General features: G+C 32.6%; 1 protein-coding gene across 1 annotated transcript in view; it reads left to right on the top strand.

Moving 5' to 3' along the window:
- The window catches only part of LOC136989883 (RNA-binding protein 1-like), a 42,779-nt gene extending 24,619 nt beyond the window's left edge, over nt 1–18,160 (top strand). The window contains exons 5-6 of the mRNA XM_067288177.1: nt 12,593–12,685; nt 18,009–18,160. Coding sequence (XP_067144278.1) covers nt 12,593–12,685; nt 18,009–18,021 — 106 coding nt within the window. The 3' untranslated portion in view covers nt 18,022–18,160. The remainder of the gene's footprint in view (nt 1–12,592; nt 12,686–18,008) is intronic.
- Nucleotides 18,161–18,194: the final 34 nt, after the last annotated feature.

Below are 18,194 nucleotides of genomic sequence, written 5' to 3'. Positions count from 1 at the left end.
TTTTAAGTTATACTTATTAAAATTCTGTATAAAAAAGATTCCTTATTGTAGTTATTAAGAACAAAATATCAGAATCGTAATTATATAGTTTTCCACTGAACTGGTTCTATATATAATCTAATTTAGTTATGATTTGCTACACAATGGAATTGTGTATTAATATAGTTCCAATCAGAGTTGGCTTCATGAGTGTATGATCAGTACATTTGCATAGAGCCTACATTTAATGAGACAGAAAGACTTTGCACTTGACCCTTGGCGTTTTGCATTTATGTTTTGCACTGAGCCTTGCAAAAAATGAAGTCTATTCTGGTTCAGGTTAGATTGTATTTGAAACCAATACAGTTGAACCTGTCTATTTCGAATCTCATCGGAATGAGAGAAAAATTTCAGATCGAGATTCTCACACAGTAAACAGTAATTGGTTTGTTTGGAATTATGGTGTGTTATTAATACAACAGGAAGTACAGTACATATCTGTATTAGGTATAAATAAAACATTTTTGACAGTTATAATAGAAATAGTTGTCAGTAGTTTATGATGCCTGAGTTTCTTCAACCCATAAGACTGAAGTCCAACTTGTAGCCAATCAGAGAAAAGCAGCATTAATTGCATTATAAGAGATGTTTCTCAACTACAATTTATGCTATCAAAATGTAGTCACTGAGCTTGAATTTGTAATAGACACTTGGTCTGTAAAGTGAGATAGATAGGCTTTGGGAGAAAATTATTTGAGATAAATGTGGAAAATATATTGAGTTTAGGCTGAAAATTTGGGGGGGGGATTTTTACATAGAGGTTTTCGAGATAAGCCAGGTCCAAATGTATATAGCATCTGTGAGACTTAATTGTTAAATAATAATTTAATAAAATATTTTAGTACAAAGTTAGTCATATTTGATGATGATAGTTGTGGTGACATTAAGTTAATTTAGTGAATTATAGAGAAATCTATAAGGAAAACAACTCCAAGTGTGAAATGCAGTTTTACATTAAGCAGATTTGCTTGCTTACAATTAAATTATCAGAGTATTAGTGTAAATCTTTTCTAGATATAAGTTAACTTAGATAAAAATATAATGTTATCATTATTAATTTCAACAAATAACTTTAGTGGTAAAGTTATTTGGCTGTTTTTAATAATAGTGATTAATGCATATATATCATAATTAATTATGGATTCCTATATTATTTATTTATATTCAATATAATATACACTATAATGGGTTTCTGTGTTATATATTTCAAGGATACCTTGTTATATAGATGGAATATAAAATACAGGAACCAGTTATATTGTACATTGGGATACTGGAACATAATAAAATATAATTTCATAATTTTATGAAATTATTTTTTTAAGAAATGTTTTTAGAGTGAGATGTCCTGCAGAATTATTGGTCCTTGATTAGTCTAAGTTAATCATAGGTCTGGTTTTAATCAAAAACTGAGTTTGTTGAGTAGTTGTTTAAATGCTCTTAGATACTGTATATGCAGCCCTAGGAGATGTATAGTACTAACCCTCAAAATCATGTTTCTGAGGTAAATGAGTTTGGATGTTTGAAAAAAAATCATAAAACGAAAAATCCCAAATGATGAGATGATAGCCACATTTACTGGCATTATTTGGCAAGCAAAAATATTAACATACATCTATTCATATGATTTTAGGATTTTTTCAAACATTCAAACTCATTTACTTCAGAAATGTGATTCCGAGGGTTAGCAATATATTAGGGTAATCCCAAAAGTAAGGTCTAATTTTTTAAATACAAAGAAACGTTTATACAAAAATAAAGTTCATATCGTTTTAAAGCTTGAACATTTATTTGTTTTTCTACATAATCGCCATTTCAGTCGATGCATTTTTGTATGCGCTGTGGCAATTTTTGTATGCCCATGTCATACCAGCTCGCCTCCATGTTGTGTTAAACCAATTGAAATTTATTGCCAATTGACAGAAGTGTGTGGTGAGTTGTGCATAGATGTCAAAAACATCTTCAAGTGGTATAGGGAGTTTGCAGCTGATCGTACTGAAATTCACGACAAAGAAAGAAGCGGGAGACCGTTAATTTTCGACGAGACAGTTGTGAAGATTGAGCAAACCATGCGTGAAGATCAGCAAATCACTCTGGATGGTCTCTGCATTTTGGTTCTTGGGCTTTCCCCAAGCACAATTCATAAGATTTTAATGAAAAAGTTGCAATATTGGAAGGTGTGTGCAAGATGGATCCCATGACATGGTGGCAAACAGGTATGACATGGGCATACGAAAACTACTATAACACCTACAAAAATGCATCAATCGAAATGGTAATTATGTAGAAAAATAGATAAATGTTCAAGCTTTAAAATGACATAAACTTTATTTTTGTATAAACATTTCTTTGTATTTAAAAAAATAGGAGACCTTACTTTTGGGATTACCCTCATACACCCTTGAGAGAGAGATGTATATTGATAACCCTCAAGATAAAAAATCAAGATGTTGCTGATACTTCTGATTAAGGTCAACAGGAATGCTCAGAAAATGACAATATTTTGTCAAAAAATAAAATGTCTTTTGTTAATTGTTAAAATGTCTTTAAGGGTGTTTAGTAGTGAAGAAAAAAATTAATATTAACATGCAATAATTCTGGTTTGAAATTGTTAGTTAATTATTGATTATTTTAATAAACATATTTCTGTTAATTATAAAAAAGAATAGTATCTTTTGCTAACTTTTGGAACCTAACCCTATGTTTTCTACTAGTCCTTTATTTCATATAGCATGAATTCACATAACTTTGCACTTTTTCAGAACCTAACTACCATGTTACAAGGAGGATATCTGCATATATTACACTAATATCCACATTAGGAAGTTAAAATGAAAGTAAAAACACTGAGTGCGGCATTAATAGTTTTTTATTTTTGCTAGCACTTTCAACGAATTGATATTCATCATCTTAAGACAAACAAAAAAAATTTTTTTAAATAGAACACAATAATCTAACTTAAATGGATTAAATATCATTTAAATCTAAATTAAAAGTTGTTATATGCATGATCAAAGCTCAATTATGCAAGATGTGAAATATCATACAGCACATGAATGAGTATACATCCACATCAAAAGATGATGACAGATGCATATCATTGTTTAGCCATTTATATATGACAACCTACATGCTGGGCAGGTTAAGTGTTGTTGTGTTGCATGGCTTCAAGGTTGTTATGAGAAAAGATTCCCATATGAAAATGAGTTTCCAGTTGCTGCAGTATCTGAGTAGCATTGTTTGAGCCCATAATGGATTATTCTGTTCGAGCACCATTTTTTGTAAGTTCTGTGGTATGGTTTCTTTTCATCATGTTATCATGGCAGCTTGGCTGGGCAGCTAGCAAGCGTTTGTATTGTGGTCCCAATATACTGTACTTTGTACTCACCACTATTATGGGATTCTCTAACAGCACAGTATACTCCTGATTTTTCAAAGGTGGAGAGTTTATCCCGATTGTTGCAGATGAGTCTGCATAAAATCAGCAGCAGGGAGAGGGACAGGAGAAAGTTAGTCCCATCCTACCTATTTTTTTAGAAAAGGTGCTAGCTAAATTCTTTTGTACACTGATCCCAGACTTGCCCTATGTTACTCTCTTGTCCTTGGTTGATAAATCCACCATCACTTTGGTTATTGGTACATTAAAAACCAGTGCATATAACTTCTACAAAGTGGACATAGTATCCTTGTACCTTTCAGTGCACACTTTTGAAACTGTAATGCTTGTTAATTCTTTATTCCTCAAGAACTTCAGTGCTCAACAGATACTGGATATACGTGATGCACTGATCTTCATCACAGAGCACAACTATTTTCATTTCAATGGGAAAATTTACTTACAGAAACAGGAGGTTTCTATGGATTCTCCTTTATCTGCTGTTCTAGCAGAACTGATTATGAGAGAAATTGAACACACAACATTTAATTCCCCACTTGTCATCAGCTACCCACAGTTGTAAATTCGTTACGTTGATGACATTCTCATAGCATGGAAGGACATGAAATAGATGTTTTTCATGTTAGAACAACAAATGTTTAGTGTATATCCATCTGTTAACTTCATATGGTAAAAAAAAGGTTTATACAGCAATAGCATTCTTGGATCTTCACATAGATAGCTCCTGAAGGACTACTATTCTCAGTTTTCCTTAAGTTTAATATGGTGCCTCATATCATTCCTGCTGTCACTTTCCAATCTTTGTGTTATGTGGATGCCCTATCACTGCTCTCATCTGATTTTTCATGTGCTAAGTTCACACATATGCTTAATATAGTCAGGGAATTACTATTTCCAAGCACACTACTGCATAACAACAGGGAGGTATGAATAGTTTAACCACCATTGCCATACCTTAGACCTCCCTCTATATGCATTTGCCATATATTCAGGCAACACAACTTTCTTCTGCCCCTCTCCCTGCTGCTGAATTTATGCAGACTCATCTGCAACAATCGGGATAAACTCTCCACCTTTGAAAATCGAGAGAGTATGCTGTGCTGTTAGAGTATTCTGTAATGGGGGTGAGTACAAAGTAAATTGGGGCCACCATAAAAATGCTTGCTAGCCATCTAGCTGAGTACCAGGATGATGTGGTGAAAAGAAAATATACCATGAAGCTTGCAAAAAAGGTGCTTGAACAGAATTACAATCCATTATGGGCTCAAACAATGCTACTTGGGTGATACAGTGACCAGAAACTTATTTTCATATGGGAATCTCTCCTCACAACAACCTTGAAGCCAGGTCAAGTGTTGGTATGTTGATATCAACACTTGACCTGCCCAACATTTGGGTTTTCCTATATACAGTGGTGCCTCGAATAACGGACACTGCGAACAATGGACTTTCGGTTTGGCCGTTACATAACTTGAGCAACGGACTGGTTGCGAACAACAGACTTTCCAGCATAATTGGTGACTGCTCCATGGGTGCGTTCTTTAATAGCGGTCGCTCTGCGTCTCCGCTACTACAGGAGTGCGCTGCTGTTTGTAGGCATTTAGGAACGACAGTGAAAGAAAGAAAGATGGCAGCACCTGCACTATCGATAGTATGGTGATGGAGGAATCTATAATTCTAAAATATGAGCTTTAAAAGGCAAAAGAAGGGTCCCAATTGTAAAATTTAATCATAAAATGGATTATTTGTTGAAAGAGCATTCAAAATAGCCTCGAAAAATAATTCGTAAAGACACTTACATCACTGCGTGCGCTAACTTGCGCTTTCACAATTTCTAAATTCTCATTCATAAAACCACATAATGGACCCGGAAATGAAACTATCTGAGCCATGGAGGACGCCATGTTGCTTTCCACCGTAAACTACTGCTACAGGCGGCCGTTTTTACCGTTCGACGGCGTGCACTCCCGCCGGAATTTAGGAACGCATTCCACAGGAATTTTTAAACGGATGTCACTCGCGCAGAGTTATGCAGAGAAATAAAAGAATGCACCTCATGTTCATTTTTTTATGATATAGTACGGTTATTTTATGCTGCGGAACGAATTAGATGTTTTAATATGTATTTCTGTGGGAAAATGCATTTCGTATAACGGACATTTCACTTAACAGACGTGCACCTGGAACGGATTAAGTGTGTTATATGAGGCACCACTGTAAACAGCTAAACAGTGATAAGCATCCTTTGATGTGGGTGTATACTCATACTGTGCTACATGACATTTCAATATCTTGCATAATTGAGCTTTGATCACACATATAACAACTTTTAATTTTAATTTAAATGATATTTAATCCATCTACATTAGATTACATGTGTTCTATTTTAACAAAAAATGTTTTGTTTGCCTGAAGTTAATGAATATAAGTTTGTTGAAAGCACTAATAATAAAATGTTAATGCTGCACTCAGTGTTTTTTTTTTTTCATTTTATGTGAGGTTCAAGCTGTATTGTGCTACAAAATTAGACAGTTTTGTTTTAAATGTAAAATATATAATACTGTGAATTAAATTATGAAAAATTAATCTGTATATATTACAAAGAAAATTGTTTGATGAGAGAGACAAATATACAAAGTGAAATATATTTTTGTTATGATAATTAAGTCATGACTGCTTGTTAAAAAAGTCTAAATAATTAATATCTAAATAATTAATGACCTTTCTCTTAATTGTTTCGTCTGTGTTATGTGGCTTAGTTTATGACTGAAGACAAAGGCAAAAGGTGGCTCACCCACCTTTTGCCTTTGTCTTCAGTCATGACTTCCATCAAGTTTATCTCAAAGTTTGTTTGATATTACCATAGAGAACTCTCTCTCCTGGGATAGTGATGATTTCACACTTAATAGATAACTTGGGCTCTTTCAGTTTTTGGAGATATGACTAGAAATTTAAAGGAATACACCTCCTCAATCTGGAGAATATGCTTTGCTTGTCTATTTTCTCCCATGGTGTGAAAAATATTGAAGTTGAGGACAAGCATGTTGGATGCATTTTAATATAAATGACTTTCAAATACTGATTTTAATGGCATTTGAATAAAATTTTCACAGGTTTATTCACTTGTAATAAAACATAAACTTGATTGATAGATTTTGCATCATCCTAATTTGCATTGATAATACAGGTAAATAAAAATAAAGCTGAAAACTAATGTCAAGATTAGATAATTTCTGTTCATCTTGCATTATTGGACTGATTATTAAATTTGAAAGTATCAGCCAACAATATAACTAAACTAATCAAATGAAGTTTTTCTTGATTTGGTGATCTGTGATTCTTAGAAAATGTGTACAATTAACATTATTGACTTCAAATCAATTAACATTGATTTGAATAAATACGGTAATACATTTAAGTGTGTAATCTATTAAATGTGTAAATTTATTACTGTGTATTAAATGTATTACTGTATTTATTCAAATCGAAGATGCACCTAAATTTCTGTGCTCACTTCATTTTTTAATAGACAACCCGAAACAAATTTATGATAATAGAATTGATTCTACTGACATAAATTTGTTCAGTATTTATTGCAAGTAAAGTTATATATGACTGTCTGCCTTGGAATCAAAATTAGAAACCTTTTCACCCACTGTGTTATGTAGGCTCTTCTTAATCAACACTGGATTCAATGTTTACATCTACCCACATGCAATCATGCTTGGTGCCTTTTAGAGCATAGGAAATGCAACTTTTCTTGAAAGACTGTTGTACAACTTTTTCTGAATTTTTGTCCAAGTATTTATGATATTACTGTAAACATGAATGTACACAAGCAGCAAAATTAAAGTGACATTGAACATATTAATGACAAGTTCAACCAATCTGCCATTTTAATTGTCAAGGTCAAAAGTGGAAATTGGTCATTGACAATCAATGTTATCTTAATTTTGCTGTCTGTAAGCATCCACCTTAATAGAATGATGAGATTAAACTAAGTTGATCTCTACAGTATTTTCTGTTACTAGTATTGTCTAATAAAATCATTAAAATGATGCAATGAAATTATTGACATAAAAATAAGATAACAAACTTCACTCGTGACTACCGGTACATATACAGTCTAATCCAGCAACTTCAACTTTTAAATTTCCGGTACAAACGACGAAAATTAACAGAAAAAACTAACGTTTTCGAATCTCCATCGAGATCTTCTTCAGGTTCGTTAATGGAATGTCATGAGAATAGAACTTTTTTGAAGTTCAAAAAATCAAACATCTCCAGCGTGCGATGACGATGCAAAACATAAGATTGATATAATAGACCCGAGTCTACTAACGTAACGTCGCAAAATATCAATGCAGGAAATAAAACCATGTCTACCATCGTGAATTGCCCTCCGAGATGTATCGCCACGCGTACGATAAAACGTTGCTGTCTTTGTAATTAATGCATTTCCCCGATTTGGTAGCTCTGTAAATCTCCAGGGTCTCCAATGCCCTAATGTGGTCCGTTTTGAACGACTTCTTAATGAGGGTGGCGTTATCGAAGTCCGCTTTTACATCGGGGTCCATTCAGCTCGATATAAACAATATTGAGATGCGGGTGTACTACAAACCCGGCTACCTACCTATGTACATACTTGCTGGGTCGGAGGATCCGTACCCTTATAAAATTGCGGCGTTCAGGGCGTTAGTAAATAGGGCATTCACCCATAATACTAAAAGGGAAGACGCGATCACAGAGCTAAAACACATTGAAGACATTGCCACTAGCCATGGATACAAAAGTAGCCTTATCCGCAATTTAGCTCGTAAGTGTTGTAATATAAACACAGCGCATCACACCTCCGCAGGGCGGAGTGATCCTAACTCGAGCCCCGACCAGCACACGGTTGTACTATACAACAAAGACCTCCATTCCTTGTACAGGGAAATAGCGCTAAGGAAGGGCACCAAGTTAGCGTACACGAGAACGCCATCTATCTATTCGCTTCTCAGAAACGCCAAGGACAAACCGAGCATTTTAAGGGCACCGGGCGTTTATAGTATCCCGTTAAGAGACCACAGATTCCAAAGGGACCTAGTATATATTGGTTCTACCAAGAGATCCCTCCAAAAAAGGGTTTCTGAACATAAGAATGATGTTGCCAAAAAAAGGCACACCACCGCCCTGTCGACGTATGCCACGGACCCCGATGTAAAAGCGGACTTCGATAACGCCACCTTCATTAAGAAGTCGTTCAAAACGGACCACATTAGGGCATTGGAGACCCTGGAGATTTACAGAGCTACCAAATCGGGGAAATGCATTAATTACAAAGACAGCAACGTTTTATCGTACACGTGGCGATACATCTCGGAGGGCAATCCACGATGGTAGACATGGTTTTATTCCCTGCATTGATATTTTGCGACGTTACGTTAGTAGACTCGGGTCTATTATATCAATCTTATGTTTTGCATCGTCATCGCACGCTGGAGATGTTTGATTTTTTGAACTTCAAAAGAGTTCTATTCTCATGACATTCCATTAACGAACCTGAAGAAGATCTCGATGGAGATTCGAAAACGTTAGTTTTTTCTGTTAATTTTCGTCGTTTGTACCAGAAATTTAAAGGTTGAAGTTGCTGGATTAGACTAAAAATAAGATGTGTGGCATTAGAGATCACTAATTATGAAGTGTTACATTGAATCTAAGATGCAATCTATTTTCAGAGATATTAAAACCTGAAATAACATGTGCCATACATGCAAGTAAATAACATAAAGATACTTGCTGAATTAGTTTGATAATTACAATAATACCACACTTTTCTCATACTTTCAGCACTGATGTGTTTATTAATATGAATGTTTTTGGCCTCCTTTAAGGACCTGCCTCAGGTTTTAAGTGTTGCAAATTGAATGTTAACCAATGTTCTTAAATTGGAATATAAGATATTGGCTCAATATGTTACTAAAGGCCAGGGTGTCAGTTAGGTGGAACAAGGCAAGGCTGATAAAATGGATATTCAACAAACACAGGCTCAGCACTTTAGAAACTTGGGAAATATGTAACAAGACAGTTAAAGGTACCATACTTGCATTAACAGTAAGGAAAGCAATGCTTTATCTTCAGTATGGTATGCATTTGTGGATTACTCCCTAAAAAGGGATTAACGGAAATTTGAATCCATGTTGGTTTTTTTTCATTTAAGTGCATATTTTATTTTTTGCTATTATATTCAGCCATTTTTATTAATCCTGTTTGTTAATGTTATCCAGTGGTAGCTATGTAAAATCTTAAAATTTTTATTCAGATGCCATGACATCAGAAGAATGGAATTAGAAGCATATTCCTATTTAAAAATGTTGTCTGACATTCAGTTTGCAGCACACAAACCCTGAGGCAGGCTGAAAACGTGTTAATAAATGTATTGGTTCTGGAAGTGTGAGAAAGGTGTTTTATTGTTTGACTAGTTTCAGCTTAGAATAAAGTGTTAGTATGATGATTTTTATATGTTTTGTTAATGGGGTTTTCAATGATAAAATTGATGATAATGATGATAATTAATGATGATAAATTACATTTTAGTTGAAACTTATGAAAATTTTTATTAAAGCAGATTTTGTCATTACTTCTGTTTGTAAATTATTTAGATTTTAACCATTCTGTGTGTATAAGCATTTATAAATTTTGGATATTTTCTCTAGAAAGATTACCTCGGATAAAATGAAGGGAAAGAAAAGATTTATGGGAAAAGATATGCTAAAAGTTAGACAGAATGTTAAAAATTGATTATTCTTCTGCTTAAGTCTTGAACAAAGACTTGACTTTTCTTAATTCATAAGCCAAATTATTTTGCTACAGATCTTCTATTCCCAATTTCAATTGTCTAGAATTGTAGCAAACCAAGTAGCCAGGCTAACATTTGACACATCTTTCATTTTTTCTCTCTCTAATATTAATGCTTTTCAAATCACACTGTCTTAGTGATTCCTCTTCAGTATTACATAATTACTCATGTAACGAAACATTCTTGAGTGATGTTCAAATGAGTTCACATTCACCTATTTAGTGAGATATGTCTGATGTAAACAGTATTTGTATAGTCATATATATAACTGATGCATCTATCAGTGACAATTAACTACTGGTGAAATACTTCTAATAACTCTAGTGCTTATGAATATGTTAAATATATGTCTGATTATAAGAATTTTCAACAATATTAACATTTAACTGTTGGTGATGGCTACATTACTATGTATAAATTGTTATATGTCCTATTGTTGTTATAAAATAAACTTTCCAATAAAACAGTACTATAGGATAGTGTTTTATTGGAAAGTTTTTCATACTGAAAGTTTATCATATAGGACCAATTTTCTGTAAAGTCCTCGTGGGAGGCATGCCTCTTAGTAAATTGCCCGCTTGTTGCATTGTCATATTCCATCAACCAACTAAAGCTAGAAATCATAGATATTTGTTTGTTTTATTATGTTGTATTTCAATAATTTGACATTTCTGTAGTTAGTTACTGTTTTACTTATTTTTTGAAAGAATTGATAATTAGTTCTTTCAGCTTTTTTTGATAAAATTTTAGACTTTGTAGGATGTTAGGCTTTTAACTTCATATTGAATATTTATTAGCCAAAGAATGCAATCCAGAAATTTTTGCTCTACTTCTGTGTTAATATTGTAATTTATTTAATACATTGTGAAAAATTGAATGTATTTCATTAGATATTTTATATCTCAGAAACAGACTAAAAACTTGTGGATTACATTTTCTGTATGCACCATGGACATTACAGGTATGTCCCATTTAATAATGCACAATATTTCTCAAAATGTATTAGAGTATTAAGCACAGGTTGTGTTTAGACAAACCTGCATGTTCCACTTCTGAAATAGGCTATATAAGTATTTATGTATCTGAATGTAAAGAAGGTGTATGGCTACAAATTTTTCAACACTACTATAATCTTATGAGCCTCCATCATATGGGCTGTCCACCATTATGCACTGCATACCTGTACTGTATGCAATCTACTCACTTGCGTATATTAAATTGTCAAATTTTCTTTGTTTTATTAAATATAATATGCAAATCACATTAGTTAATTTGTATGTCAAGAAAAATTAATTTCATTGTAATTTGACACTTTGTAATAGTACTGTTTAAATAGAAATAAGTTACTTAGAATTTGTTAAGTATTATTTAAGGAACAACTATTTTATTTTATTGAGTGATTTAAGCTAATTCAAATAAGATTAACAAAGTTCTGTTGTATTTCAAAATAATTTAAAAAAGAATGAGGATTTAACCATTGTTTATAACAATATACTATTGATGGGTTGGGGTTTTAAATTACTTTGAATAGAGTAAGCAGTTAAAACTGGACGATAATATGTAATGATGACAACCATTACAGGCAATCTACTCGCCATTTTCTTCGTTCCTATCTACCTCCTCATGGCTGACAGCATCGGTGTTTAATACAACTCTTTCAGCGCAGCCAACTTTGCTGCAAATGCAGTCCTATCTTTGGAGATGTACATCAGATTGCTGTTAAAAATCCACAAACACAATGACCATACGTCCGTCCCTTCAAACCACACCCATCATGAGGTCCAGTCGACGCTTCACCTTTAAACTGCAATTATTCAACCTCTGTCTTTCATGCAACATACCACATTGTGCATCGTAGTCGACAAAGTCACCACCGCCAAAAACTAGTTTCTTCAACGCTGATCAGCCAAACCGCATTATGTATTGTCTGTCGCCACCGTCGGCTACTTATTCTACTTCGCTACTACTACAGCTACTGCAAACACTAAGCAGCGGCTGACAAATAGTCGACAACATAACTTCCACTACCCTCGTAATACAGGTTATTGTTTTCTTTCTGTCTCTCTGTAGTAACAGAGAGTTTGCATCAGTTTATTTGGACCAGAAGTTATATTTAAATAATAAATTTACAGAAAAATTTTATGTTGAATATAATGTAAAATTTTAAAACTAGATTATTAACAGGAAAAACCTGATGCAAACTCCCATCTTCTTTTATGTCCTTCCAATGGACAATTTAACAAGTAAAAACAAAGCACAGAGGAAAAAATTACCATGAAGTTATTTAAAACGAAGATCATTTCTCTCGTATTTAGATCACGGTCACCACCACCACGCCGGCGTTATTCCAGAAGCGGATCTCGCAGTCCTCGCAGAAGCATAAGCCGTTCTCCCTCCAGAGAAAGAAGGTTGGTTTGTTTTTATTAATTTTTATAATTTGGCAAAAGTTAGTTTCTAAATAAGACATCCCTTCTTTTGTGTAATTTAAAAATTATTATATCCACACAATTAAGAATATCCAAAGATATTTGCAATAATAAGCACATCCGTACTGTATTTTCTAGATTTATCAATCATAAATTATTTTATGAAGAGTTTTTCCTTTAATTTTTTAAAACATGGATTACAGTTGGAACTGCAATTGCAAGTTTAGAATAATTAATTAAAATAAAATGATTACTAGTATTTTCACAATATAAACATACTGAATACAATTAGTCTGTTCATTATATTTAAAATATATTTACATAAGCATTTAGTAGAATATTTTGGATCAACAGAACAATCACAGAAGACTTCATCAACTTTTCACACCAGTCAGTCAGAAGAAAAATCATTTTCCAGAAATTTTAAACTAATTTTTGTCCTGAAAATATTGATAATGAAAGAGATTTTTTTTAAATTACTGAATGACATTATAACTGCAATTATAAGCTTATAAACATAAATTGTACATGTAATTTTATTTACTATATAGTTCTTGAAATTTGTAAATATACATCCTCTTAACACATTATAAAGACAAAAAATATGATATATTTAGGTTTAATTGTTTTCTATCCTCGATGTATCATGACTTTTTCTTCATCATTTTATTAGATAATGATTGTCAGAGTTTTGCCTGAATATTTATTTTGTAAGAGAGAATTTCTATCATTAGTTTAAAAACAGGAATTAATGAAACCATCATCTAACTGTTCTTTGTTTCATAAACTTTCTGCTAAACATCTTTTTCATCAATAGATCTTGTTATTATCAATGTTATTAATGTGATTACTTATAGTTAGGTGGGTTTTGACCAAAATTGTTTTTCAGAACTTTCAAAAATATATTTTGTACTCAATAGCTAAATCAGTTAAGTAGCATAATCGTGAGAGAAATTCAAATTTTAATAAAAATTGCCAAAGGATGTTATCGAAGTGATGAAAAGAACAAGAATTTAGATTTGTCCTGTTGAATACAGGCCTGAGACAATTGTCTCCTATTATTAATTAGAGATAAATTAGCACTGAGAACACTGTGTATGTTTAATGACAAAAGAAATGTTTTTGCAAGTACTTTTGACCTTTTCAAAAACATCATCAGACAAATGACAAAGAACATATTTTTGTCTCCTACTGAAACATTGAACTGGTGTGAAAAACAATTGCTCTCTTCTTAGGCAGATGATGTGAAATTATGCTTTAATGGAGAGTTAACATTTCAAACAAGGATTACATCTGTATCAAAATTGTTATATATAATTTACTTTTCCTCATTCTGATTAAAATTCTAAAATCTTGTATTTAAATAATTTCCAATCCTGATTTCATTTCATGCATGCTTAATATGATAATTTAGATACAATATCACAAATATAAATTCTATTTTTATTTACAGAAATTATTTATAAACTTTTATCAATTAAGTAGTCTCTCTGTTATGCAATATGTGATAGATAATTAACTTTTGTTTTCGTTTATAATACATTGTGATCCATGCATTTATGAAACTGTTTATTCTGAAAATTTTTGAAAGAAGAATTCTAGTAGTGCACTGTTTAAATTTACTATTTGGATATTAAGTGTGTGAAATGGAATAAGTTTTAATAGCTAATTCTGATGATGATATTGATTGGGATCTTTCAGATGACTTTGTTCTAGAAGTCATTAATCCAATTTTTGAATTTCCTGGCTTTCTGATTTATTATTTTATTACAAAATTGTGTGAAACCGTATAGAATTATAAAAAAGAATTTTTCACTCACACTCAGAATGATAAGTAACACACTCACACAAGTTAGAGTTAATATAAAACTGTAGGAATAAAAAATAGAGTCCTAATAGAACATGAAGATTGGAATAAAAACTTTCTAAGCTAAAAGACTCCTCTATGTAATGACATATCAAATACATATTTATATATTAACTAATTTTTACTTTCCCAGCTGTTATATAGAAGGAAAGTGTAGTGATCGGTCAAAAAATGACCCTCCCAAAATTTTTACACTTAAGGACTCAACACACTTTGAGATGTCAAGATATGCAAAAGATTTGGATTTTTTTTCTGTGCATATGGATGTTAGAGTGTGGGGGGCACAATTTTGTTCATCCTGTTTGAAATCCTGTAGTCTCAATAGAAAGACAAGCTGCCCTTCTATCAAGACTACAGAATTTTGTGCATGCATTTTCTAATGAAAAAACAATCACATTGGTGACAAATAGTGTTAAGTGTGTAAAAATTGTTTCATAGAATCAATACTTGTTAAAAATTTCTGCGTAAGATGTTAGTCTTATGGGCAGGACCAACGAGTGGGATGATGCGGGTAAAATTTTCTGGGCCTGGGATTCACAGGAACCTGGACTTCATTCCACAACTTTTTCCCATCATTCCCAAGGCCCATGTAAATTTTTCCCCGGGTTGACATCTTTTGATGCCACTGCTTATGGGCAAAACGATGACACTGCAGAATTTGAATAACTTAGGAGAAAAAAACATCTCGGGCGAGAACATCTTAACCAGGTTTTACTGTACCATTATAAAATGACAAAAAGCTTAATTTTGAAGGTAGAAATTTTATAAAAAAATTTTATAAAAAAATTTGCAAACACTAATAACGAGTAAAATATTAAGTCCAACTACACTGGAGATATGACACTACCCCTTCTATGTCTCCACTCTATCAACCTTTATTTAAGAACCAAAATTTAAAAGCCCCTTTATACACAAACTACCATGCCAAATTTCATTTCTTAAACTTTACCCATTCTCAAACAATATCTCAGAATAAAGAAAATAAAATAGACGCCAACACACACGAATTTTCCCCCTTTACTTGACATTTTTTGGGTTCAGGTCTTCAAACATGTAAATTTGCAAAAAACTCAGAGTGTCAAATTTGACACAATTCTGATACTTTTCTGTTTTATATACATAACAAGTTGGGAAAGTAAAAAGGAGTCAGGAGTTGGGAGATTTTTGACGACTCCGACTAAACTCCACAGCCCTGTTTAAAAGTGTTGAAAAAATTAGAGATTTTGTATATGTCAACAATGCTGGGATCCTCATTTTAAGTAGATGACAAGACTATACAATCTCCACTTAAGATGCAAAGGTTCCATTTTTAATATTTTGATTAAAATTGTAATAAAATTTTTTATAGTTTTCTATATTTTAAAATGTGACTGGATAAATGCTGTATACAGATGAAAAGATAGCCTGAAAATGAGTTTCATTGCATGATCATAAAGATGTTTGCTTCTCATCATCAGCTCTTAAGGTAATGTATGCTTCTCATCATCAGCTCTTAAAATAATTTACTTTAAGAGCTGATGATGTGAAGCATACATTACCTTTTCTTTTGAACGTCTTAGCACGTTTAGATGAAGATGACAACAAACTCTTCATTTCTTAATGGCAAAGCATGAAATTTGGATAATTTTTGAATATCATTTTCTTTGGCTAGATGCAGGATACTAGAAGATAAATGTTAAAAACTCATCATATAACAAATGAATGAACAGCTTCACTTTTAGTAGAACTTTTAATTGATTTTCCTTACACTCATAAATTTCACATGGCATTGTAATAAATCATTCTTATATTAGAATATTAAATGTTTTATGGTGTCAAATTCAACAAAAAAAATTTGGAAAACTTCAGTAAAATTAATTGGTAAACCAACTTATATTTACCATAATATTTTGTTGGATATCCTTTCCTTTTCATTACTGCCTCAGTTCTTTGAGGCCTGATATCTTGTGGTGTGATCAGCTAAACCAAGTTTGGCTGTTGGCTTCTATCAACTGTTTTGTTACTGGGATTTTTGGTGTGATACCACTCTTTCAGCCTGGACCAGTCCTGACCTAAATCCAATATAAAATCTATTTCCCAACCAAGACAGGACAGTAAGTAATATTTTGGTCCCCGAACACTTTTAGACAACTTCTGGATGTACTGTACTATATGAGATGCATCTTTCAGCAGAATGCAGCACCATTGCTGACTGTTGCCTTCAAATAATTCTCCAATGGTGGGTGGCAACATTGCTTTCTGGTAATTTTTTCTGCATCAAGTTTGCCACCTATGACAGCAAAACATCCAAAACCATATGTGGCCATGCAAGCCATTACACACCTCACAGGATGCTTCATGGTGACCAAAGTGCACTTGAGCAAAAGATCTTCACTAGTTTGGTGAGGAACAAATTTCATTCCACTTCCAGAGCTGCAAATTTTTGTATTATTGTTCCAAATAATCTTGCCCATCTTGTGTCCCAGACCTAATAGATGTGTTTCTGCATTTGCTTTTTGTTGATGTATGGCTTCTTCCACCAAGAAAGAAGCCATACATCAACAAAATGTTCTTTCTCATAGAAAAAAGTTGTGTGACAACGGTCTAACAATTTATCAGCAATTTACATACCAGATGTCTTAAAGATATTGTCGTTTGATGATCTATGACAGTCTTGCAAGGACAAACAACAGATTCTGCACATATCGTGCTGTTATTTTTGGTTTTCAACCCGCTTTTGTCAATCCACTCTCTTCTTACACCTGACTTTGTAGTTCCACCACCCAACCTAATTGTTATTTATGTGTAGCCTTTTCTTTGCCAGACAAATCAGCACATTTTGTTTTGTTAGGAGTGATAATTTCAGTTTTATCACATTCACATAAGAGAGATCTCTGAATGTTGAGATTGACAAGACAATAGGTGATAAAAAGGACAAAAGTCAGATGTGGTTGCTCAAATTCTCCTGATTGAATACTGAAACATACATCCCGTGATTGATTAAAACAATCAAGGACATTGTCAATGCTACTGATCAAGAAATTAATTCAGAAATTCTTGTATAAAAAATTTACTCCTAACTTATAAATTGAAATGACAGTTTAAATATAAAAAGAAATTTTTGACAATAAAAATGTCTTGAATTATTGCCAGTATGTTCTTCCTAGCTTAATGCCATCAAAAATATCAAACTTCCTAAGACAATATTGGCAAATGGTTTAGAAACCAGTTTCATTGTAATGATAGCTTGCATCCTTAATTAACTTATGTTATTGACTGCCAAAAGTTAGCATAAAACAATGATCAGAGGAATTTTTTCTTGTTTAAATATTCTTCCACAAATTCTATATATTTACAATATAGTGTGTAGTGTTATATTCTATAAAGTTTAGTGTAGATTTTGTATTTATATATTTATAACGGTTATTTATTCACTTTTATCTGATGTTTGTTTTACAGATCTAGAAGCTAAATGACTGGAATAAATCACCAGACTTCAGTTTAACCTCTACAAAATATCACAAGAGACTGTGTTTTGTGTAAAACAAAAAAATTGTATCACAAGTGTGGTAATTTGGATTATTAATAAAATTTTAGTGTTGTGTTTTAAATACTTTTTGTAATCTTTTGTCTCCACTTTGCTAT

The sequence above is a fragment of the Centruroides vittatus genome, unplaced genomic scaffold (assembly GCF_030686945.1).
Source record: "Centruroides vittatus isolate TY-2023 unplaced genomic scaffold, ASM3068694v2 scaffold_769, whole genome shotgun sequence".
Lineage (NCBI taxonomy): Eukaryota > Metazoa > Arthropoda > Arachnida > Scorpiones > Buthidae > Centruroides > Centruroides vittatus.
This window is presented reverse-complemented; position numbering and strand designations above follow the sequence as displayed.